Source organism: Pinus tabuliformis, chromosome 7 (genome assembly GCF_031772625.1).
Source record: "Pinus tabuliformis cultivar Carrire ecotype Pingquan chromosome 7, CPIR1, whole genome shotgun sequence".
Classification (NCBI taxonomy): domain Eukaryota; kingdom Viridiplantae; phylum Streptophyta; class Pinopsida; order Pinales; family Pinaceae; genus Pinus; species Pinus tabuliformis.
The window spans coordinates 707,465,637-707,493,204 of NC_142293.1; the positions used below are offsets into that span (position 1 = coordinate 707,465,637).

General features: G+C 37.8%; 1 protein-coding gene across 2 annotated transcripts in view; it reads right to left on the reverse strand.

Annotated features, from left to right (window-relative positions):
• Positions 1 to 3,874: 3,874 nt before the first annotated feature.
• The window catches only part of LOC149249469 (uncharacterized), a 276,714-nt gene continuing 253,020 nt past the window's right edge, over positions 3,875 to 27,568 (reverse strand). For both annotated transcript variants that reach the window (XM_089458701.1, XM_089458700.1), the window contains 2 exons: positions 4,287 to 4,381; positions 3,875 to 4,182 (listed from right to left, as the gene is read on the reverse strand). In XM_089458701.1, the coding sequence (XP_089314827.1) occupies positions 4,000 to 4,182; positions 4,287 to 4,381 (278 nt within the window). In that variant the 3' untranslated portion in view covers positions 3,875 to 3,999. The remainder of the gene's footprint in view (positions 4,183 to 4,286; positions 4,382 to 27,568) is intronic.

Consider the following 27,568-nt stretch of genomic DNA (forward strand, 5'->3'; position numbering starts at 1 on the left):
ATTTTTCCAGATCTCTTGGTGGGCCTTCAGAATCTACACCATGCAAAGGCCTATTCTGATTTCCAGTTCCTGCCCTCCTGTGACTGCTTTCAATTTCTATTTCTTCTTGGGCATCATGTGACTCACTACCATTGTAGTTGTTGTCACTGTTCCCACTGTTCCCAGAATAACTCATGGTTGTAAGTTCAATGTAACTTGTAGGCTGCAGCCTGCAACAAGGGTTCACTGTTTAAATTTAAATTTTATTTTTAATAAAAAAAATTATCGCATATGCATACTAATCATAGTTTTAAAAACCGGCGGAAAAAACCGGTAACCGGCCTAACCGGCCGGTTGGAGGCCTGGCCGGTCCGAACCGGCCTATCTAACCCGGTTTACACCCTCATTCGCCCAAAAAACGGCCCTAACTGGTAAAAACCGGCCGGTTTAGGGCGGAACCGGCCGATTTATAGCTAACCGGCCGGTTAATGGACAGCATCTTTGTTACTAGGTGCGACAACATCTTTGTTAATCATAACACCCCTGAGAACCTTTGAATCTTCCAACTGGCCTCCAGGAACCTTCTCTACTTTAACATATTTCTTTATATCAACTTCATGCAACCCATTCCCAAGATCAACACCCACGGTAGTTGTTGCATCAATTGCCATATCCTGAAAATGGATGCTGTGTATTAGCAAGTCTTCCACACCATCAAACAGAACTAAATCTAAAATGTAATTTGTAAATTGTGCGAGCAAACATAGCAAGTGAAGAAATTTGAAACTTCTTTTACATATATGTCGACTAAATCTTATTTTTCTAAAAGGAAAACGAAAAGATCTTGGATTAGTGTAATGTCGAAAACTTAGTTTAACTACATAGTGAAAAATAAACTCACGACTAAGTACTCTGTTATGCCCCAACCCTTCTCAGTAATGCGTTTGTATAATAAGCATAAAGTGTGGTATAAAAGAATTCATAAAAACAAGAAAGCAACTGCATCGAACAAAGTAAAAGAGCATTGCAATGTCGAAAACTTAGTTTAACTACAAAGTGAAAAATAAACTCACGACTAAGTACTCTGTTATGCCCCAACCCTTCTCAGTAATGCGTTTGTATAATAAGCATAAAGTGTGGTATAAAAGAATTCATAAAAACAAGAAAGCAACTGCATCGAACAAAGTAAAAGAGCATTGCAATGAACTGACTCTGTAAGCAGTTGCTCATTTCACAACTCCAAATGTATGGTTCTTAACATTTTCATAAAGCTATTTGAATATAAATGATTTTGAACAAAGATTGCAAAATTACTAAAAGGTGAAGGTTGAATGAAACATTGATCATGTGTACACTGTAGACTTGTAGTAGGCCAATGGCCTCATAGCTTGCAGCATTGTTTTTGGACTTTATAGGCCATTTAGAGCCTCATTTCTTATGTATTTTGCTATTTTGTCGATGATATGTATTGCACTCGGTGCCATTTTGATATATTCACCTTTGCATGGTATATAAATGAGCAAACTTTGCATATTTTGTCTCTATTGGCTTGGAATCATGGTTTTACATCTTAAAAATAGTTTTGTTTCATTAAAAATTAATTATTTAATGTATTTTTTAAAAACCGGTTCGTTTAGACCAAACCAGTCCCGGTTAGACCGGTTCCGGTCGGTAAACCGGTTCATTAGGTGGACCGGTCCGGTCACCGGTTCCGGTTTTAAAAACACTGATACTAATACACAGTGAAAAAAATAAAAAATAAAAATACAAATTTAGTATTTACACAGTTAACAGTGACTGTTGACTGTGTAATACTAACACTATGCAGTCAGAAAATTCAAAATTTACAAAAAAATTATTACATTTTACAAAGTCAACAACACTGAAATTCGAAAATTATAAAATAAAATAAAAATTTACAATTTTTTTTTTTTAAATACAGTGACAGGTAATAAAAATTTTAAAATTTACAAAAAAAATTAAAACACAGTGATAGGTGGAGGTTAGCCGCGTGCTGAGTTACTCACTGTGGTTAGGCAGCAGACTCCATTCCAGAGGTGCGTTGTGCACTGTGGTTAGGCGGCAGACTCCGTCACTCCAGAGGTGTGTTTTGCACTGTGGTCAATGTCACGGACTCCCGACGACAGTGGGCAGTGTGGTGACTAGTCACGGGCAGCAGTGGGAACTTCAACTAAGCAACGATGGATGGCGACGGCAATGTCGAAGACTCCAAAGGTGAGATGGCAGCGATGGGCGTCGACACAAATAATGAACAGTGAACTCATCGGCAACGATGGTTTGCAGCAGAACAATGAACGCGTCTAGCAGTGATAGCAGCTCGATGGAACAGTGAACTCCTGCAGCAATGATGGTGGCACAATGGAACAGTGAACTTGTCCAGTAGCGATGGCTCAATGGTTTGCAGTGATGTCCAATAGCGATGAAATAAAATGGAAACCTAAAATCCAACGTGAAACATATATTATAATTTTATGATTTAATTTTTTTTTTAAAAGGTGATTTTTGTCGAAGGAAATGACCCCAGGCGACCCTAGACGACCCGTACGACCCCCTTTCGCGGATTTGACCCCAATTTTTGAGGAAACGACCCCCAGTCATCCCCAAGTCCCTGGAACACGAGGGAGCTAGGAAACAAGACCCCTAGGCGGGGGGACGCGACCCCGTGGAACACAAGTGCCAACCATGAGCCTAAACTTTGGACCTTATCAGAATAAGCCAAAGATTCCCTCCTTGGGATTTGAAATCAGATGAAGTGGATAACATCTCATTGTGCCAACTATTTGTCCTATTATTTTTTTTATTTTTTATTATCTTATGTTTCCAAAGAAAACAAAGGCATACCCTAATCTTATTTGATCCTTGCAAGAGTGGATTGCTTGGAAGCTCCTATAATTCACCTCAGTTTTTTGTGATAGCAAGTATCCATATCGTATAGGCGATGGACTATGGAAGGCCTGAGTGGTTGATTAATGGCTAAGTTGCACGAAATGCCGAAACGTTTCAAAGTTTCCGGAACGGGTACGTTTAGAGACGTAACCTCCCAAAAATGGAAACGTCCGCTGAAACGTCAGCAAAATGTCATATATGTATATATAAATAAATAAGTGAATAACACATTATCTTGCAAGAAAAAAGGAATAAATTATAAGACCCATAGATGACAATTTAGAAGGAAAAAACAAGTCTATAATAACTCTAATAGATGATTATGTAATGGTCGAATTTTGACCGAGTTTCGGGTACGAGTACTGCCTGAAACGTCAGGTTCCTTGAAGTTTCATGCAACATAGATTAGTGGCAACTTACGATAGAAATGAGAATATGGTTCATTATTGCTTATTTTGTAAATATATTGATTTTAATTATATTTCTTTCATTTTTAAATAATAGATGATATTATGTTTTAGTTAGTAATCCTTTCTCAGATGATATTGTGTTTTAGTTATTGATTTTTTATTTATTTTTATCAGATCTCGTTCTTTGCTTCTCTGTCCTGAGTAAGGGATCTAAAACATACTGATGTAACATGTATTCTTTGTAAGTAGTATTTTTAGAAAAAAGATAGATAAATAATTAAAATCTCCAAAACTAACAAATACAAAAATGTTGAAATTTTGGATTTTAGAAATCTAATTTTGTAAATATATTTTGCAATGTTGTTAACTTGCAAATCATAATAAGCTATTTGGGGAGCCCTTTATGATTTATGTTTTCTGATTCTTGAATAGATTAATTGTAAATTTACTAAAAACAGTATGAAATTTTAGTTTTCCCCAGGGCATAGTTTGGGCTTGACTCAATAAATTGTGAAGAAAATTGAAAGTTCAATTTAATGCTGCTACAAGCAGAAATGAACTTATGTTGTAACCACAGCTAACAGACAACTAGCTTCATTCTCCTTTTTTATTAAAAAATAGCAGGTTATTCAATTAATTTCAATCTGAATCATTGCTCTCTGGCAAATGGAATCTAACCACACAAATACGAGTGGCTATTATCCTACAGAAAATAATCTGATAAGGGTAACTGAGTTCTGACTTCATTGAAAGCCCTATTGAGTCTTCGTAACTCCTGCACATGAGGCTCATCATCTTCCACTGGAACAATTTTTGCAAACTGTCCTTCCCCAAAGTAGTCCACCACTCTGTTGGCAGCTTCTAGTCCAGTGACATATGCCTTTTCCTGCAATAATTCAAGAACAAAACGTAGTAAAGTATACCCTGTATTCCAAATGGACATGAAGTCCTAGATTAATGTACATGATAATGAGGGAAATGTAGTCACACCTGAGACCAAGAACCATGTCGAGTTATAATCCAGTCACCAGCCATAAATAAGTTTGGAATGCTAGTATTTCCACGCATCATGTATTGATAAGAACCTGAAATGTAAGTTTGTCAATCAGCTAACAAAATATTCAGTGCTAAAAGTTCAAATTATCATCTCAATTTCCTTCTAATCATGTTAAAACATAAGTAATCCATGGTGAATGATTTGGGTTAAGAAAAGAAAGGATTCTCACTAGCATAGATTGCAATCCGAACCCTACACATCACAATTGCCAAACAGATGTATTAATGTATTAGCATTCGTATGTTTTGTCATATCCTAATTGATGGCCTTTCTCCACTAGAAACACATGCTGAGAAGAAACTTGGTATTCTAGGGTTGGTGAGATACATACATAATCAAGTACTAAAGCTGTATGACCACCAAACACATCATTATGTATACATTGTACAATGGATGGTTACCTTGCCAGAGAGGCTCGCCTTTATAAGCTTCCATATGTGATTGATCTTTAAGTTAATGATTACTGGATTTTTGCTGAAGCCAAATTTCTCTATGGGGCTTATGGCTCTTCTAGCCTATTTGGTCAGGACTAAGCCTCTGGCCAAATTTGGTCCTGCGACCTGTTCTTGTGGTTCTCTGTTGGATACTGCAACTTAAGCCTGCAGTCTCTTTCTTGATACACAAACCTCATTTTCATAACTTTATTCTTCTATCAATCCCGACTACATGATCACCCAAGAACTCTGAGTTTGCCCTTAGTCAACCTCACAACTCGAAATCCCTCCGCCACTTCCTAAGTTTAAATGTGGGAACTTTTCTTTGGTTCAATGTTGTGCATACAACTTGTTTTAGTGCAGAACCATCCTTAACTTCCAATTCAGAACAAATTTGTCTCATCATGGTTGGTGGATCTAGTCTTTCACTAAGTACTTGATCATATTTCAGAATTACCTGCTGATATGGAATCAGTTCTTCTGCAACAAGTGTGAGGATTCCTCATTGGTCTCTTTGTGCAAAAAGGATGGCTCAAACACTAATCTACATTTACCACATAATAGATCTCCATGACTGGAATGGAATCTAAATCGAATGCTAATCTTCTCAATGATTGGAAATGGTCCACACTAAGATACTAAGTGTTGGGCTTCTTGATGTTGATCAACCTAGTCATAGTTCCCCAACAATGCATATCAACTCTTTATGGCTATTTTGTCAACACATGATAATGTACACCTATGTTGTGTTGAGTTTTTGCGTGCAAATTATACAAGCACTTATCTCTGAAACTTTATAATTAATTCCAATGATATAGAAGATTATTTAGCACTTCCAATGTATAATTAAGCAAATACACATTCAGAAATTCAGCCATAGAAACAATAAAGCAGTAGAGATGACAATGCACAAGAGAGACAAGAATTACCTTGGGAAAACTCACTTGGGGAAAAACCCAGCAACCTTCTTCTTAGAGAAATATTCAGTTCAACTAGAGATACATCAAAGTCAATGCTTATGGTCACACTAACCAGCAAGATGCTTCCACAAGACAACCAACAAGATGCCAAGTCCAACCTCCTTCACTTGTCCACAAAAATCCTCCTTGAGCAGCTCCGTCAAGGTCTGTAATGGAGGGTGTGTTTCTGCAAACAGAGATCTGAACTTTGGCTCTTTCACAGAGATCATACCACAGGGAACTCAGCCCTTTCACAGAGATCATACCACAGGGAACACAGCCCTTTCACAGAGATTTACCACAAGGAACTTGGTCCTTCTCACAGAGATTATGCCACAGGGAACTCGGTCCTTTCACAAAGGATATACCACAGGGAACTCGGCCCTTCTCACAGAGATTATACCACAAGAATTTCAGACTATCACAGAAGAATCTCAGACCTGCAATTAGGCTAGCTTCTCCTCTTCTTTGTCATAGAAATCTCTAACTTCTTCTTCACTTGTTCGTCTGGCTAGTCTTGTCTCCCTTCACTTGCAATCAGAGATCTATTTGTCTTGTGTGTGAATCGAATGATGCCTTTGGAAGGGGACGAATCACTTATTTACATGCACTGGAGGGGTTCTGAATGGGTCTCTCTTGGGGTAGAGCCGACCTGATCACATGTAGGATGACTTGACATCTTGTGGTGCCTAAAATCCAAATTTAAAAATTCAATATCCCGCTTTTGAAAAAGGCCATGAAGTTTTGGAAAATCAGGGGACTTATGTATTATAGATGATTTTTCTTAACTTGATAATTACTTGTCATGTATGTTGACCTTTACTTACTTTATTGGTTCTTGTTTATCAAGCAATTACCAAAACAATGAAAATTGTTAGGATATTCCAACACATAAGAAATAGTTAAGTATAACTTGGTCTAGTGTAAAGTTAAGTAAAGTATGTTTCTTTACTATGTACATTTGTAACTTACAATCCGACGGTCACGATATGTTCTAGACATGAAGTGATCCGACGGTTCATTCTCTCCTCGATATTACCGACATTTGATCCGTGGCTTAACACCCGATTGGTCCATGATCTCTATTTCAAGAGCATGGAGGGTCATTTGTAGGGTGACCATTCATGAGAGAAGCTTAAGTAAATTTTATTTCTTTTATTAATAAATTGCTTGAAGTGGCCGCGTTGGCTCAGGCTATGAACTGTTTCCCTCTTTGAGGGTTTTAACCACATCAAGAATACTAGTGTATTGATCTATGATCTGTTTGTGAGCGGTGTCCTTTGGTGTTCTATCTGAAGAACTTACCCTGTAAATTCCTACATGGTATCAGAGCTATTTGAGGGCCGCATCCGTTGGTGATCCAAATTTGAAGCCGGTACAAGTGCATGCGACTATTGTTTCCTAGATCTACTATTTCTGTCTACTTTCGGGCCGAGATGACTGCTCTATTATGTTAGAAGCATTTGTACCAGTGAAGAACCCCTTTTGTTTCATGCGAAAAGGTTTCCGGTAGCCCTAGCTACGTCATTTTTAAGATCTGGAGGTATACAGTCTTTATTTGCAGTTTTAGTTATTCATCTCTCTATTTATTTTGGTTTATTTAGCTCTCTATTTTTTTTTATTATCGGATCTATACCTTTCATTTTTGCGTATGCTCTTTGCCCTGCGACTCTGTGCAATCTAGGCAAATCATAAACAAAAAGGAAGGATTTTTCTCATGCATATGCTCTTTTCCGCCGCGCCTTAGTGTAATCTCGGAAAATCAAAAACATTGAGGAAAATATTTAGTTTCTGGCGAAAGCTAACTTCAAGCCATAATGTTTGGTTTTTTTTGTATGTCCATGTTGGGTTGTGTTGTTTTTTGTTTTGTAAGCAAAAAAAGATTTTTCAAGTAAGCACGGACCCCAAAGTTTCAGTGACTAAAAAAAACCCTTCCTCTTTTCCAAAAATTACTAACCTTTTAAACTAGCTCACTTGGTCCAAAGTTATAATATGAAAATAGAGGTCTTGAGTTCAAGTCTTTCTTTTTGTTGAGTTACTTTTTCAAAAAACACATGTAACTTATGTTTTAAAGTTACTTTATGTAAAAGTGTTCTCACCCATTATAAAAAAGTGAGTCACTTATAATTCTAAAGTCTTTTTATCTTTTATTTAAATTACAATTTAGTGGGTAGCTCATAAAGTACCATTGTAAAAGTGACTTTCACTTATTTATAAAAGTGGGCCACATAATTTTTTTTAAAGTGATCTAATTAGATTAAGTTTGGAAGGGGGGTGGATTTTTTTTAAATATAACATTATCATTCACTTCCGCACATTCACGCACTTCGTCAACATCGTCAACAACTTTTCTTAAAAAAGCCATAACTTTTTCATCCGGAAGTCGTTTTCAGAGCTGTTTTTTTAATCGGCCTAATTTTTTGAGATCTTTTCATTGGAACACTTAGTTTCAACATCTACAACTTCAGTTTCTATTAAAATGGAAAGTCCATGCCAAGTTATTCTTGACAGCACCAACTACTTCCAATGGTGGTCCTACATTGTGGATTTACTTAGAAGTAAAGGTCTTTACAGAATAGCCTCAGGCCAAGAAACTAAACCTGAAGACGAAGATAAGGCAGCGAAATGGGAAAATAGGCAAGATCTAGCATGTGGGTTGATAGGGATGTCTATTTCTCCAGACATTAGATTCCATATCGCAGAACTTGATACCCCTAATGAAGCAATGAAACAACTCACTAAATATTTTGGAATTAAAAATAAAATTAGAGCCCATCAACTCGAAAATGAGTTGCTTACGTTGGACCCAAATAATTTTTCTTCCATTGAAAATTTTTTGTCCAAGTTTAAGACCCTTAGACTTCTCTTGGAAGGTGATAAGGTTAAGAAAGAAGATGGTAGCCTTATCTATTCCATTCTTACTAAGTTGGGACCAGCCTACTCTGTGTTTGTTTCCACCTTCCATTCTACCAGAGAAGCCTTCATTTCTCAAGGACAAGACTACAAGTCCCCCTCTTTTGATGCTTTTTGTGATTCTTTAATAAAAGAACAAGAACAACTCTTACATCTTGGTCTTCTTAATCTTGGAAACTCTTCTAAGAAAGCGTTAGCCGCCCAACATCAACCAAATTCAAATAATCCTAAGAAGTAGTATCTTAAAAAGAATGGTCCTAAACCAAACAAGGGTCCTAAGCAATTTCAATCTCAAAATGAAAAATCAATTCAACAAAATGATAAGGCAAATAAAAACAAAGGGAAGAAAACTGATAGACATTGCAACTTTTGTAATCGAGATGGCCACTTAGAATCCAAATGCTTTAAGAAGATGGAAACCTTGGAAGCAGCAATAAAGAAGCATAACATCCATTTGGAGCACTCTTCAACTTCAACTTCATCTTCAAGAATAACACTTTCTGCATGTGGTTGTCAAGCATCTCGGTCTAGTTACACACTAGATGTATCTTCTTCTTCTCATTCTCATGAGTGGCTCATTGATTCTGAAACTTCTTATCACATGGCCAAAAACAAAGCCACGTTTTCTTCTTTAAATGATTTTAACACCAAAAATATATATGTTGGTGATGATAGATCTCTTAGTGTTAGGGACTGGAACTGTTCATCTAGACAATGGTCAATTTAATGATGTATTATGTGTTCCAACCTTATCCCGCAACCTTCTATCTATATATCAGATAACTCATTTAGGTGAAGGTAAAACCGTTGAATTTTCACCTCACAATGTTGTAATTAAAGACCTAAGAGATCCTAGACAAATTTTAGCTACTGACATTGCTGATGATTCTACAAGGTTGTATAAGTTTAACAACTTTGGGTCATCAACTCTTCCCTCAGTATTTGTTGCTCATAATGATGAAGTGAGCAAACTTTGGCATGAGCGATTTGGTCACTTAAACTATCGCTCCCTTCAAAATCTATGTAAAGAGAATATGGTGACAGGTCTTCCTATGGTATCTTGCAGAGATGGTGTTTGTTCCGAATGTGTACTCGGAAAACATCATCGAGATAGTTTTGAAAAATGTGCCTCTTGGCACGGCTCAACCCCTTTACAGCTTGTGCATAGTGATTTATGTGGTCCACTTCCATTTGTTTCATTCTCTGGCTACAAGTATTTCTTAACTTTCATTGATGATTTCTCCAGATGCACTTGGGTATACTTCTTAAAACTCAACAGTGAAGTATTTAGCATTTTCTTGGCCTTTAAAGCCTTTGTTGAGAAACGATTTGGACATCAAATTCTTAAGCTAAGATCTGATAATGGCGGCGAATATGTTAACAACAAATTCATCAACTTTTGCACTGAGCATGGAATTCAAATGCAACACACTGTTCCATATACTCCACAACAAAATGGTGTAGCTGAAAGGAACAATCGCACCTTAAAGGAAATGGCTAATTGTATGCTTCAATCTAAAGGACTTAGTCTTAATTTTTGGGCAGAAGCAATTAACTGTGCAAATTACATAGTAAATCGCACTCCTACTCAGGTTTTAAAAAATATCACTCCAAAATAAGCATGGAGCTCAATTAAACCAGATGTAAGTCACTTTCGTATTTTTGGAAGTGAAGCATGGGCCCATATTCCAGAGGAGAAACATAAAGCTTTAGAACCTAAGAGTGAAAAATGTATTTTGTTGGATATTCTGAAGATGTCAAAGGATATAGACTTATTCCACTTAAGTCCAAAAATGTTATCATTAGAAGAGATGTAAAGTTTGCTGAAAATATATCGGCCTGCGAGCCTAGTTCGGCGGATGTGCCACCTCTCTCTATCCCTTCTACCTCTAAAACTATTTCTTCTTCAGATGATGACAACGAGGATGACAATCCTCCCCCACCTTCTCAGGATCCTCCTTCAGCTCCTCATCTTCCAAAATGGGTCCGTGGTACTCGAGATGCAACAGGTGCTCTCGCAGGTGATCCTACAGATCAACGACGTACAGGTTCTCAGTTTGATAGAGCCTCTTCTTTACTGGCTCAAGCTTCAGCGAATTATGATCCTGACACCTTTGCAAAAGCTTAAGGCCATCCAAATTGGGACGCAACTATGAATGAAGAATATCGTTCATTATTGGCAAATGATACATAGGATCTTGTTCCTCTTCCAAAGGGACAAAAACTTATTAGATGAAAATGGGTTTACAAAACCAAGTTTGGACCAGATGGAAAAGTTGATAAACATAAAGCTCATCTTGTTTCTAAGGGTTTTTCACAAGTTGAAGGCATTGACTATACTGAAACCTTCTCCCCTGTTGCGAAAATGAACTCTATCTGCCTTGTTCTTTCCCTTGCTGCCTCTTTCAAATGGGAAGTCCATCAGATGGATGTTAAATCTGCCTTCTTGCATGGGGACTTGCATGAATAAATCTATATGGAACAACCTCCTAGCTTTATACAAACAGACTCCAGCCTTGTATGTTGGCTTAAGAAATCCCTTTATGGTCTCAAACAAGCCCCTCAGGCTTGGTATGCCAAAATGGATAGGTTTCTTTTAGATATTAGCTTTTCTAGGTGTCATTCTGACAATACTGTCTACACCAAGAAAGTGGGTAAGTCCCTTATCATTCTTGTTCTTTATGTTGATGATCTTATCCTATTGAAAAAAGACATTAACTCAAACAAATATATAAATCACACATAAAAACCAGAGACACAATATTGGCAGAAAAAGGCTGAAGCTTCAAGCTTCCTCATGTATTATCTCTCATTCATACATTACAAAAAAATTGAATATAGTGTTACAAATAAATAGATGAGAGACAGTGTTCTCAAGATAGTGCGTGCTATCTTAGACACCTTTGGTTGAGATAATTTCTCCTTTGGTTGAGATAATTTCTCACCAGACACACACCAATATAGGAGTTACCTAAACTAACTCCTATCTTAGAGGAACAACCCAAGAGTTAGGCACAAATTCCTAACTTGGAATATTTAATTTATTTATTTATTTTGGATTTATTATTGTTTTATGAGAGAGGCTAACATTCCCCCCTTCAATGATAAATCCAAAATAAGAACAAGGAACCATCTTCCAAGTTCTCATGTTGATCCTCAAAAACATTGCCTGAAAAAACCGCCAAAACTGGATGCTGGAAAAAACTCAAATCTGAAGAGAACATGAATCAGCTGCATGCCTGATTCATCTCTGAATGTTGCTTGACAACTCCATCACGTGCCAAGCCGCAAAAGGATCCAACTGTCCTTTGTTTGAAAACAGCATCCGGTGTCCACTGACACAATTTGATGAACGCCCACTGGCTGAAGATGTCGAAAAACAACTCAATGTTGCTTTTGCTATGATGAAAGCTGCTCACTGCTGCTTTGGCTGTCGATCGCCCACTGGCGAATTTGCTGATGCTCACTGCTGATGACAAATGCCCACTGGCTGATGAAGATGCCCACTGGCTACTTCGCTGATGTTGTCGAGACTTTCAGTCTGACAACCACTTGTCAATTTCATTGACATTTCCCCCCCTTTGTCAGCTGAAAGGAGAGACAATCTTCTCCAAAATATATCTGAATCCCCCCCTTCAGGTGTAGGAGAGTTTCACTATTGTACTCCCTCATTTAACTGCATGAGAGTACCATCATCTGTTCACTGCTGGCTGCACTATGTGTGATTGTAGTCGATTGTAGAACTGAGACAATCGTTTGACTGTGGATGACCATTCCCAAGGATCAATCCATTCATAATGTATCTTCAATCTGGCTGATTTTGGTTGGTTGCGACATTTTTCTGAGGAATGATTGGGCTTGCCACAATGGCAACACGGATAGAGATCAAAACACTGATCTTCCATATGACCAGCTCTTTGACAATGAGAGCATTTCGGTTGAACATGAACTTCAGGTTGCGTGCAATTCGGGTTGACTACTACTTTCTCAGAACCTGCTGAGGTGAGTTGTTCAAGAAATCCTGCACTCACAAACTTAATTGGCTTGGAATAATCTGGGATATGTAAGTTGGTGGCATCAGTGACATATCCTAAGCCTCGTCTATTCTTGTTATTTTGAATTTCTTCCCAGGGCTTGATGAGGGGTTTGGAAGAAATTGGAATTTGATCATGAACAACTTTGACACTTGAAGTTGTTGGGATGAATGACTTATCATCTGGATGGTTCAAAGACTTGAAAGTATCACTCTTTTCTTGCAATTCATTCCTTTGAAGTTGGGACTCAAGTTGAAGAAACTCAATGGTTTCATGTGTTTGTTGTAGATGCCGTGAAATATCAGCAAGAGTTTCTTTGCTGATGTGCACCATGTCTTCATCACTGGAGATGATCAAACTGTGAAGAATGTTTAACAACTGAATATGTTGCGCCATCTGAACTTGCTCACTTGAACTCAGGCTCTCTTGTCGTAGATGTCGTGCTTTGAACTGTTTCACTTGATTTTGTTACTTGAATGACAGGCTCGCTTGCTATGGAACTTGAATGGCACGCTCGCTTGATTTGTGGCTTATTGTACTTGCTGAGAACACTTGTTAGAACTTTCTAGAATTCACGCTCGCTTGATGACGAACTCAACTTGCTTGATTGGTGTTAGAGTTGAACTTGTTTTGGTTGCTGTGATGGTTGTGTCAAGGAGTTAAAACTCATGGACAGGGTGTCGAACACTGTCGAAAATGCACCCAAAAAAGCTTACAATGATTTCAATGATTCACTACAATGACTCAATTCAAGGCTTGGGTGTCGGTTTCAACCGAGAATGCACCCTTACAATTCAATGTGATTTGAGTTTGATTACAAGTTCAACAATGTTGATGTAGACTGTGCGCTGAAACGTTGAAGTTTACAGATTCATTAACTTGATTGTAGTGATGTAGACTTTGCTTTGAAACGCTGGAGTTTGCAGATTCATGAACTTGATTATATTGAGTGAAATTGTTTGTTGAGGTAGAATGGCGATGTTGAAAACTTTGATTATTTGTTGTAGTGTTGTTCTTGCAGCTATGTGTTGTGCTTGCTTTATGTATGCGATGAAATTATTGATGTGTCACAACTAGACACAGATCGAAAAGCAAAAACATGAATCCATAAAACACATGCGCCATCAAGCACACATAGTGTACCTTAGATCCCCTTATTCAATTTTGGGCAGATCTAGGACACATCAACACTAAAAAATGATATCTTTATTAATCACTGAGTACATCTGAAGCAATGAGAATGCCAAACTGACAACCCTTTGAAACAACTCGTCTTCAAAATTTGAATGGATAGTAACACGATCCCTCTCAAAGTAAAACAATACTGTGAATTACAACAACTTTCCCTTATCACTTCAAATACAAAATAATACACTTATATCTCCACAAAATATTCTTCAAATTACAAAATATAATGCACCTTATCCACTCATCTTCTTTCTTATGTCACTCCTTATATCTCCCCAAAGCACTCCAAAAAAACATTTTTACACATTAAACAGCATACCTCATTACAAAAATTTTAAAAAATATTATCCACTCCTTATCTCTCCAAAAAACACTTTAACTAAGTCATGCCCACTTAAAACTCAAACATAATAAAAACTCCGCTTCACATTACACCACTCATCCTTTTTTGTGCATAGGGCTTAAGAAAAATATAAGTAAAAGGTTGTAAACTCACGTTTTGGAAATGCCCAATTTCCCAAGCGTAAAACCTTTAAAAAGATTACTCCATTTGGACGTGTTGCTGCCCCAGGCCGATGTTCATAAGGCACAGAATGTATTGCAGATTGCAATGGTTCGTTTGGAGGAAGAGTTTAGGAATCTTTTGCTCCTTCACAGTGAACCTCTGGATCCCGAGCTGGTTCTCAATCCGGCCTCAATGGCCTCTTTCAGGTCTCTACTTGATTAGAAAAGAGTTTTACCCACTAGCTGAATTACGAATGATAAAAGTCGGGCAGTCTGTGATACCTCAGCACCCAGAAAACCACGCTGCTCACAGAATGGAGCTTTGATATGAAAATGACAATTGCGCCACATGAATTCGTCTGATCAGCCGTATGCTTTGAGACTCTTCGCCTTTGACGTGAAGATGGGAACTTCGTGCTCTGCTTTCAAGTCATTCTTACAGAAATGATCTTCCTCTTGAATTCTATGTATCCTTCATCACCTCTTCAACTGATTGATGAAAATGGGAAGCGCTCCATCACTGACACTCGTAATGCTCTCTGCTCCACCAGTCCGCCCAGGTCGATGAAATCAGGATTAACAGAAATATAATGCGGTCTGATCAGAAGGGTGATGGTTCTGGTCCTTAAATTCAATGCGGTCTGGTCAAATGAGTGATGGTTTTGGTATAAATTTCTCCGCCACGCCTTACTTCAAATGCTTATGCATCATTACTTCAAATGCTTATGCAATCTTTGCTAGAGCTAATGATATCCGCCGATGAAAGATCGGATTCTTGTCTCTGGTGCGAATAGATCAGCGAAGTCCAGAACAGAACTTCTATGCAAACCTCCGATCAAAACCCATTTCAAACCTGACTCGGAAAATCAGTCCATCCTCGATTTAGCAATGCGCTGAATCACATCTCAAGTTGGTCTCAGAATGGATTTCGTTTCCCAAAGGAATCGAATACCTTTGCAACACCTTCGTATACTAATGCTCAGAATTTAATTTTGTATGAACTGACAAAATAAACAGCTTTTACGCAGGGCTTCCTGATCTCTGAGCGGATCTCTAATCAACAGAAGTTTTGTTTCATTTACACTCAGGTGGCGATTTCCATGAACTCAATGGCCTGATCATACAAAGATGGGCGTGCTCTGCCCTGGCCTTCTCCTCTGTCTATCACTTTGTCCTATTGCCTCTATCTGTCAGGCCTCCCCTGGCTAGCTTGTCTCAGCCACTTCTAACTAAAATATCAACCATTACAATAGACAAGATGGATCCGTTTCCAACAGTTCACTCCACGCTGCTTACAACAAGAATGTAAGCCTAGCATCTATCATAGCTCACATTCAACCTAGCTCTGATACCACATATTGAAAAGAGAAATTAACTCATAGAAATATATAAATCACACATAAAAACCAGAGACACAATATTGGCAGAAAAAGGCTGAAGCTTCAAGCTTCCTCATGTATTATCTCTCATTCATACATTACAAAAAAATTGAATATAGTGTTACAAATAAATAGATGAGAGACAGTGTTCTCAAGATAGTGCATGCTATCTTAGACACCTTTGGTTGAGATAATTTCTCCTTTGGTTGAGATAATTTCTCACCAGACACACACCAATATAGGAGTTACCTAAACTAACTCCTATCTTAGAGGAACAACCCAAGAGTTAAGCACAAATTCCTAACTTGGAATATTTAATTAATTTATTTATTTTGGATTTATTATTGTTTTATGAGAGAGGCTAACATATCCTTACTAGTAGTGATCCCAACCTTATAAAACATGTGAAGTCCAGCCTTAAAAAGCAGTTTGAAATGACAGACTTAGGACACTTGCATTATTTTCTTGGTCTTCAAGTCTTGCAATCCAAGTAAGGTATTTCCCTTTCCCAGTCCAAGTATGCCTGTGATCTTCTATGCCACTTTCACATGGAAGACTATAAGCCAGCCCCTTCTCCCTTTCAGTCTGGAGCCAAAATTTCAGTCACTTGTACTTCCCCTGAAGTTGATTCTACCTTATACCATCAACTTGTAGGAGAACTTTTGTATCTAACCCATACTCGACCTGAGCTTTCCTTTGTTGTTGGCCATATTGCTCAGTTTATGCAAAACCAACATGAAAGTCATTAGAAAGTAGCTAAAAGAATACTTCGTTATGTTCGAGGTACAGTTCAGTTTGGGATTCATTACGGTGTAGAAACATCTCTTCTATTGGTTGGTTTCACTGATTCCGATTGGGGTGGTGACCCTGATTGGAAGTCTATTGCAGGTTATGTCTTCACTCTTGGTTCTAGCCCTATTACATGGGCTTGTAAGAAACAAAGTGCCATTTCTCTTTCTTCAGCAAAAGCAGAGTATCGTGGCGCCGTAGAAGCTAGTAAGGAAGCCATGTGGCTTCGTCAAATCCTGTCAGAGTTTGGCTTTCAGCAGCAGCATCCAACTACACTTTGGTGTGATAATCAAAGTGCCATTCAACTATTCAAAGATCTAGTCCAACATCAGCGCAACAAACACATTGAACTACACATGCACTTCATCAGAAAGCTCATTCATGACCATGTTATTGAAGTGCAATATTGTTCAATAGATGATCAAGTTGCAGACATCTTTACAAAGGCTCTCACAGAGGCGAAGTTTACTAAACTTCGATTTATGGTTGGAGTTCAGGAAGTTGTCACTAAGGGGAGATAGGCTCTAATGCCTCCTTCCTTCTCCTATTGTGTCATATTTGTACATCCTTCAATCCTATCCCAAGTTTTTCTTAAGGGGGGATGTTAGGATATTTCGACGCATATGAAATAGTTAAGTATAACTTGGTCTAGTGTAGAGTTAGCTAAAGTGTGTTTCTTTACTATGTACATTTGTAACTTACAATCCGATAGTCATGATATGTTCTAGACATGAAGTGATTCGACGGTTCATTCTCTCCTCGGTATTACCGACACTCGATCTGTGGCTTAGCACCCGATTGGTCCATGATCTCTATTTAAAGAGCATGGAGGGTCATTTGTAGGGTGATCGTTCATGAGAGAAGCTTATGTAAATTTTATTTCTTTTATTAATAAATTGCCTAAAGTGGCCACGTTGGCTCAGGCCGTGCACTGTTTCCCTGTTTGAGGGTTTTAACCACGTCAAGAATACTGGTGTATTGATCTGTGATCTGTTTGTGAGCGATGTCCTTTGGTGTTCTATTTGAGGAACTTACCCTGTAAATTCCTACAAAATTCACAACAAGACAGTACACAAGATATAGGCTCCATAACAGGGCAAAACCCCTCTAAGGGGAAAATGCAGAAAAATGCTTATTTTCTTTTTTGGAATCTGCTTTACAAAGAGACTTCCAAGACCAAAAGAGCAAATCAAACAACCCTACCAATCACCAAGTCAGCCCCTAACAAGATCTTCCCCAAGGCAGCTTCCAAACTTTGACCTACTGCAATTTTGGCCCTGTAATTTCAGCATTCTGCAACTGTAGCTTTACAGAAACCCTAACTTCACACGTGTGGAGAGAGAGAGAGAGAGAGATTTAGCCCAAGAAACTTCGATTATTCCTTCTTTTCCTAATCCTTCTAGCTCTTCTTCTCCTTCTCTATTGCAGATTGAACTTGTCTTGAGTGAGTGTCTCAAATGATGTTGAGCTCCTTGCATTTATAGCATTCTTGAGGGTTCAAATATCCCTCCCTTAGGCCGACTTGGTCTTGGGATACAAAATCGATTTTTCTTGATAGAATAAATATCTTTATTTATTACAATGAGTCCAAATGGAACTATGACACATGACCAATATTATTCTTTATGCTAGAAAGACCTAGAAAACCTAAAATCACAAAGAACATGCTTTTAACTCAAACTTGAGTATGAAATCAATATTACAAAATACAATATAAATTTTCTTTCTTTATAAATAATATACAATGTCATGATTACAATTAGGTCATTATGAAGACTGGACCTAGTTACAAATTTCAACATGAAGAACATGCCTTATAAAAATATTCTTTTGACAAATCAATAAATAAATTCTCTCAAGCATGAAGAACATGGTAGATATAATTTTTCTTTAATCACAAACATAATTTGTATTTTATCTTTACAAGTACAAATTGTACATTATGAAGACCGACCATAGCTACAAAAAACATGTTGTAGGAAATGTCACCCCAGGGGCCGTATTGGGACCTGAAACTCCACAAAAAGTGGAAACTCACCCGAAAAAGTCCTGAAATGCTGCCAGCCATACCATATGGCATTTCACAATTTGGAAATGCCATATGGTATGGATGACAACTTTTTAGGGTCATTTGGGCCAATTCCACGGCATTTTGATGTTGTTTTTGACTTTTGCAAGTCCACTCAAGTGGCCAAGGAGGGAGTGGGGCCCTTCTATGGCCAAAAAACACTAAATTTATCATTAAATTTAACTTTAATTCAATCCTTAAATTTACTTTCCATTTTAAAAAAATCAGTTATTTCATGGAAAGAAATAGTTATGCTCCTTGAATTAGAGGTTTCCAATAATGATCAAACTAGTGCACTCTTTCCTTACATTAGATTGTCTCAACTTGCTTTCACGCTAACTGTGACCAAGGAGATTAAATCAGGGAAGGGAAAGATTAGACACTTCATCGTATGCCAATCATGATAAGGAAAATCAACTTTAGGCTTTTCTGCTTGGTGACTTTTAGCAACAACAATCCTTTATCCAATCCCCTTTTTGCATACAAGACTGGAATAAACAGCAGGATTAGGCTTCAAGGTTTTGAAACGTTGGAAGAATTGCTAATTGCAACCAAAGAAACTAACCTGCCTTCCTGTCTAATATAATTAGCATGCAACTTAAACAACAGGGTTTCCTTAGTTTGGCCAATTTGGCATAGACACTAAGTGTAGGTGACCCAACAAATGAGAGAAATTTATGTTGGAAAATGTAACTAGGTCCAGTCTTCATAATTGTCATTGTGCTTATGTCATTATATATTTTATGTAAAATGCAAAAGAATAAAAAGAAACTTATTTATTTTTCAAGCATGGGTTTCATGCTCAAGAATTATTATTTTTAGATAAGCATGTTCTTCATGCTTCTAGGTTTTCTTGAGTCTAAGAGTCAAAATCCTATTTGGCCCTATTGTAAAGAAAAAGGAAAAATAATTTTTAAATATGTATTTTGGGAAAAATTCTCTCTAGAAGTCAAGTCGGCCCTACCTGTCATGTAGGCTTCACCCGAAGGGACATGATTGTTCGCACCCCTTTGGACAAGCATAAATAGAAGAAAGTTGGAGCTCATTTTGGACACACACATTTGGAGTATCTAATCTGAAATTTTGTAGAGAAAGAGGAGAGTCGAAATCTGAGCAGAAGGAGGGTTTGACTTGGTTTCTAGATGTTGGAAGGGTCTTGGATATCTCACTTTGATCTGATTCTATATGAAGAGAATTTTTCTGGGTTTTCCCCTTGAAGGGGTTTTACCTTGGCTTGGAGCCTATATCTTTTGTTCCTTTGTTCCTGTGATCTTCATGTTCATGTTGTGGTAATTGTTTGATGAAAGAATCAAAATAAAGATTAATAAAGAAGCAAACTAATTTCACAGAAAATTACTACAGTAAGGAAAATTTAAATTAAACTACAAACCTCCTGATTTTCCAGCATGGTATCAGAGCAAGGTTTGATTAGGGAGGCTTGAAGATCACTTTGATGGACTCCTGTAACTTTTGCATTGTCTCGCTTGTCTTATTTATTTTTCAAGCATGGGTTTCATGCTCAAGAATTATTATTTTTAGATAAGCATGTTCTTCATGCTTCTAGGTTTTCTTGAGTCTAAGAGCAAAGTCCTATTTGGACCTATTGTAAAGGAAAAGGAAAAATAATTTTTAACTATGTATTTTGGGAAAAATTCCCTCTAGAAGTCAAGTCGGCCCTGCTTATCATGTTGGCTTTGCCCCAAGGGACATCACTGTTCGCACCCCTTTGGACAAGTATAAATAGAAGAAAGTTGGAGCTCATTTTGGACACACAAATTTGGGGTATCTAATCTGAAATTTTGTAGAGAAAGAGGAGTCGAAATCTGACCAGAAGGAGGGTTTGACTTGGCTTCTAGATGTTGGAAGGATCTTGGATATCTCACTTTGATCTGATTATATAAGAAGAGAATTTTTCTGGGTTTTCCCCTTGAAGGGGTTTTACCTTGGCTTGGAGCCTATATCTTGTGTTCCTTTGTTCATGTGGTCTTCATGTTCATGTTGTGGTAATTGTTTGATGAAAGAATCAAAATAAAGATTAATAAAGGCGGCAAATTAATTTCACAGGAATTACTACAGTAAGGAAAATCTAAATTAAGCTACAGACCTCCCAATTTTCCAACATGGTATCAGAGCAAGGTTTGATTAGGGAGCATTGAAGATCACTCTGATGAACTCTTGTAGATTTTGCACTGTCTCTGAAGGTTGAGCAAGATTACAAGTGGTGCGCTAGTCTTATTCACACAATATTTTTTATCACTGAAGTAGCTCGTCACAAGGCTCTCGACCTCTATAATAATATGACTCACTTTACAATACACTCTGTAATACATGGCTCACATTCTACCCACTAGATCTTGCTGGATTGGTGTAACGACCCAGCGAAATTAACCAATTATATAAAGTTTAAACTTTATAATAAAACAAATGTGATGAAATTTAAACAATAAATATGTTAAGTTTATAAATACAATTTAAATTTATAAACATATATAAGTTAAAATTTTTATAAAATATATAATTAAACTTTATAATATATATATATATATTAAATTTACAAAATATATAAGTGAACTTTATAATATAAATTTTATAAAGTATATAATGGAACTTTATAATATATATATATGTTTAAATGTTATAAGATATATAACTAAACTTATAAATACACATATGCTAATAGCGTAAAACTCAACCATATGCTATAGCATACCTAAAAATCATTTCAGGAACCATTAAAAGGGGGGCGCGTCCAAACCAACTGAAAATTTATTGCAGAGCGCACCTTGCCAGGAAAATATCCGAGAGTTAAATTGCATGGAGGGCGTGTCGAGTCGCAGGAAGGCGGTGGCTGCAGGTAGGAGGGCGGCCACCGCCAGGCCCGTAGATAAAAACCGGGAGCCTGGATCGAGAAGGGGGGGGAAAAACCAGAGAGGGGCAGAGAGAACTGTTGGCATTATGGTTCAAGTGTTGTCCTTGATGGCAACTCACTCAGTGGATGGTACAGGTGCTCAAAGGTTAGTACAGGTGATGGCAACTCAATCAGAAGACAGATCTCAGTACAGCAAGAAAGCTCATACACGCTCTTTAGTTAAGCCCAAGTCGCGTGTACACGCAAGTTAGATTCAGAAAAAGCGCGTGTATGTGGAAAGGTTCCTTTGGTTCATGGTGGTTAGACCTTGGAAGTTGTGCCTATGATTTCGGACCATTATGTCTCGACGGGCGTGTCGATCCCTAGTTTTAAAGTTGATGGTATTGTGTTACTATGGTTTTGGCTCTTGGTATTGAGAAAGGCCTAAGGCTATATAAGGAGAAGAAGATCATTAGGCAAAGATCATCTTTCGACAAGGCATGAATATCTAAGAGAGAAAGAGATCTGATATGCAGGTTCTGAGTTGGTTGATCTGAGCTAAGGAGAGATCTCATCGGTTGATGGAGAACTAGATCTAAGGAGAGATCGGGATCAAATGGTTTGAAATGCACTATCATGTTATGGTTGATTATGCGTATTTCTAGATCTGCATATTGTCGCAATGTTACGTTCTGAGTCTAACTAATATCTGGTACAGCTGCAAGTTGAGAAAGTTTATTTTTAGATCTGTACGCAGGTTGGCTTCGGTAAAAGCGCGTGTATACGCGGTTTCTGCTCATTAAAGTAGCGTATATCTTTTGAAGCTTGATTTGGGTTTACAGTGGGATCTGACTGTTATTACAGAGTTCTGTAGTCTGCTCTGTGTTCTGGTAACTGGTGATTGACAGGGTTCAGTGGTTCAGTGATTCAAAGTTGGTTGTTTTATGCTTCAATGATCTGTTGTGAAAATTGAATGAATTGTGGTCTTCAGATTGTAATGTTGTGCTTCAGGAATATCCAAGTCTGAAAATGTATGAAAAGTGATACCTGGAAGAAGGAAGATTGTAGGTCAGCACCTACGTACTAGTATCTTGGCTAGTACAAAAGCAAAAGGGGGTTGGAGCTCCCTTCCAAGGAAGTTTGGAGAACGAGAGAAGGTTGAAGCCTTCTGCAGGTTGTAGCCTGCGTACTGGTATAAGGCTGCACCAGTACAAAAGATTGTAAACTGAAGTTTCATATTAAGAAAGATAGAGACAACTTGCAGCAGGTGGTTTTCACCCACATTGGGTTTCCACCTTATATCTTGGTGTTCATGTGTGTGGCTTTTTATCTGTTCTGTTATACTGCACATGTTTACTGTTAATATGATGAATAATGTCCTGATGCACTTAATTGAAGAATAAGCCAACTAAATTGTGAGTTTTCTGCTTATACGCTATTTTACTTCGTCACAGTAGCGTGTACACGCTGGTTCACTTAACTGAAGTAGCGTATATGTTTTGGGCATTTGAAAAGTTTGATTAATCTGATAATACTGATTCACCCCCCCTCTCAGTATTATTTCCAACAATTGGTATCGGAGCAGGTCCTTCAGAGAAGCTTGATCGCTTGAAGGAAGATCATTCATCATGAGCAACTACGAGAAAGAAGCATCAATCAGGCCACCGGTTTTTGATGGAACAAATTTCAATTATTGGAAGGTAAGAGTTACTGCATATCTTCAATCTCTTGGTACAGAAGTTTGGGACATTGTAGAAAAAGGCTATGCTTTTCCTTCAGCTACTCCTACAGATCCAGATGAAAAAAAGGCATATGAAACAAATGCAAAAGCAGTCGCTACCCTATTAGGAAGTATATCTCAAACAGAATTCATGAAGGTCATGCACTTCAAATCAGCAAAAGAAATATGGGACAAAATGATCACTAGCTATGAAGGAGATGAACAGGTAAAGGAAGCTAAACTTCAAACACTCAGGATTCAATATGAGACTCTCAGGATGTATAATGATGAAAGTGTGGCTAATTATTTTCTCCGGGTAGATGAGATTGTTAATTGTATGAAAAACTTGGGTGAAGAAATAAGAGAAACTATAGTAGTTCAAAAGGTTCTAAGATCTTTATCCCCCAAGTTTGAATCTAAAGTATCTGCAATAGAAGAAAAAGAAAATCTCCGTGTTCTCACTATGTCTCAGCTACATGGAATTCTAACCGCTTATGAAATGAGAAAGGGAGGTCCATCTGACAGAAGGGAAGCTGCTTTTAAGGCATCAGGAAAAGAAGATTACTATGAAGCAAGCCATGTTCCAGAAGAAGAGGAAGAAGAATCAAATTTTGTCAGAAATCTTCAAAGGGGTTCTGGAAGGTTCAGAGGTAAGCTACCTTTCAAATGTTTTGCTTGTGGGAAAGTAGGTCATTATGCTGCAAAATGTCCTTATAAGGATAAAGGAAAAGAACCTGCTAGATGGAACAAGAAACAAAGTGCAAATAGGAAAAGCTACTACACCCATGAAGATAGTGATGGCTTATCAAACAGTGATGAAGATGAACAAGGTAATAAATATAAGCTGTTAATGGCATTTGAAGATGATGATTATGAGGATGCTATAGATGTGGATAATCTCTATAATGAAATCACTAGACTCAAGAGAAGCATAGAAGAAAGGAATGTGATTATTGATACTTTGCAATTTCAAATTGATGAAAAGGAAAAACATCTTGAAAAACTAGAAGGTGAAATTGTTGGTCTCAGAAAAGAAATTGAGAAAACAAAAACTATTAATCTTAAATTTGTCAAAGGATCTGAAACCTTGGATGAGATTATTAGTGTGCAGCGGTCTCCTCTAAACAAAACAGGTTTGGGCTATAATGGAGAAACCTCTCAAGCATCCACCTCAAAAAGTTATCTTGATGCAGCAAGAGGAAATGAGCGGAAGAACAATGAAGATAATCAGGTAAAGCAGGGACGAGTTACAAACAGAAACTATCAGGGACAATCCTCCTTAAGGATGAACAAAAGCTACAACCAACCACAGGTAAAATCTTCTCAGTTTGGCTCAAGAATAGATGAAAATAGAAATTACAATCAGTTGGCTGGTAGATTCAATAACCGCAGAAGCTTCTTCAATGGACAATGCTTTTCTTGCCACAACTTTGGTCACAGAGCAGCTCAATGTGTTGCATATAAAACAATCATGACTAGGGAAGCTCAAAAACAAAGAAGTATGACAGGGATTACAAAAAGGACCTATAACAACTTTTCGGTGCTTGAAAATGAAGTTGAATGTTCTATTTGCAATAATTTTGGTCATAAAGACTCTGAATGCAGGAGCAGGTTTCAGGAGAAAAAGGAACAAGCCACAAGCACCAAAACATGGAGAATAAAGGAACCTCAAACAGAAAGATGTGGGATAGCATTTTATGCAGAAGGACAGGAAAATCTATGGTACATTGACAGTGGATGTTCGAAACATATGACAGGTGATAAAGAAAAACTTGAATCTTATTCTACTTTAGAAAAGGGAAAGAAAGTCTCTTTTGGAAATGATACTCCTGCTACTATAAAAGGAAAAGGTATTGCTCCTTTAAAAGAAAAGGTCAAGGCTGGAAATGTTTTGTATGTTGATGGATTGAAACATAATCTTCTAAGTGTCAGCCAGATGTGTGATCAAAAAACAGAGGTTATTTTCAGATCGAATGGATGTCTTGTTCGTGATCTTGATACAGGTAAAACAGTTCTCAAAGGCAAAAGAACTCCAAATAATCTGTACATATTTGAAGAAGAACAACAACAATGCTATCTTAGCAAGGATGAAGAGCACTGGTTATGGCATCGAAGGTTGGGACATCTAAGCTTCTCACAAATAAGGAAAGCATGCAAATATCAGGCAGTTCGCGATCTTCCAGATATCAAAATTCCAGACAACACCATATGCAAATCTTGTCAGTTTGGAAAGCAGACCAGAACTAACTTTCCAGAGAAGGAAGGGTCAGCTAGCTTGCCTCTTGAGCTAGTCCATACAGATGTATGTGGTCCATTTAGGAAAAGGTCACCTCGAGGAGAAGAATATCTGATATTATTCATTGATGATTTCTCAAGGTTTGTTTGGTTAGGGCTTATGAAGCACAAAGATGAAGCATTCGAAAAATTCAAATCCTTCAAAGCATTGGCCGAAAATGAATCAGGACACAAAATCAAGTGCCTCAGATCTGACAGAGGTGGGGAGTTCACATCAAATGAATTTTTTGATTTCTGCGATGAACATGGGATAAGAAGAGAATTCTCTACAGCTAGAACTCCTCAGCAAAATGGGGTTGTGGAAAGAATGAACAGAACTATCCAACAAATGGCTCGTGCTATGCTCGATGAATCAGGTACTCCTGCAACCTTCTAGGGAGAAGCCGCACATGCTGCTGTTATCATTCTTAACAAAACAAATGTCCGAGTAAACAGCACTCAAACACCTCATGAGCTTTGGAGTGGTAAAACTCCTTCCGTGAAGCATTTCAAAATCTTTGGGAGCAAATGTTATATTAAGAACACTGATGAGCAACTTGGCAAACTTGAACCTAGAGCAGATGAGGGCATTCTTCTTGGTTATTCTCCACATAGCAAAGCATACAAGTGCTACAATAAAAGACTTGGCAGAATTGTTGACAGTATTGATATAGTGGTTGATGAGAAGGGATATATTCCTAGGCAAGTTCATCATGAAGAAGATGAAGGTTACTCTCAAAGGCGAAATGATGAAGAAGAAGAACCTCAAGAAGAAGAAGAATCTCAAGAAGAACCAGAGGAGCAGACAAGAATAGAAGAGAAGACTCCATCCAGATATGTCCAAAAGAATCATCCAGAAACTCAGATTGTGGGGCAGAAAGAAGCATGAGTACAAACAAGAAGGACACTTGCAGAAGCTTCAAGCTACTTGGCTCTACTCTCCTCCATTGAACCACAAAATGTGAAAGAAGCATGCAAAGATGAATGTTGGGTCAAAGCAATGGATGAAGAACTTGAGCAAATCGAAAGGAACAACACTTGGGAATTGGTTCCTAGACCAAAAGATAAGAATGTAATAGGAACAAAATGGGTCTTCAAGAATAAGTTAAATGAAAATGGAGAAGTAATTAGAAACAAGGCCAGACTTGTTTGTAAAGGGTATGCACAGCAAGAAGGAATAGATTTTGAAGAGACCTTTGCTCCTGTGGCAAGACTAGAGGCCATCCGAATGTTCCTTGCTCTCTCAAGCTTTCAAAACTTCAAGGTATTTCAAATGGACGTGAAATCAGCCTTCCTGAATGGAGACTTAGAAGAAGAAGTATATATTGAGCAGCCAGATGGGTTCATTCTTGGGAATGATCCAAACCTTGTATGCAGATTGAAAAAGGCTCTCTATGGGCTCAAACAAGCTCCAAGGGCTTGGTACTATCGGTTGGACAAATATCTTCACCAACAAGGCTTTTCAAAAGGATCAGCAGATAGCAATCTCTATATAAAAGTTGAAAATAACAAATTGCTAATTCTTGTTGTTTATGTAGATGATATTATTTTTGGCAGCAATGAAGAGACTATGAGTCAAAACTTTGCCTTGGTTATGCAGAAAGAATTCGAAATGTCACTTCTTGGAGAATTGACATATTTTCTTGGATTGCAAATCCAACAAAATGAAGGAGGTATCTTCTTGTCTCAAACCAAATACCTCAAGCAGATCTTGAAGAAGTATGGCATGGAAGAGTCAAAACCAGTATGTACACCCATGGTTACAGGATGCAGCCTCAGTGCAAATGATGAATCAGCAGCAGTCCACCAACCCACTTATAGATCCATGATTGGGAGTTTGCTTTATTTGACAGGTACTCGACCAGATATTACACATGCAGTAGGAATGGTTGGAAGATTTCAAGCCAACCCAAAGGAAACTCATCTTCAGGCAGTCAAAAGAATCTTCAAATATCTTCAAGGGACCCAAAACTATGGCTTATGGTATCCTAGAAATACTGATCTCACTCTTCATGCTTACACAGATGCAGATTGGGCTGGAAGTGTGGATGATAGGAAAAGCACAAGTGGAGGTGCTTTCTTCATGGGTTCCAGATTAGTATCTT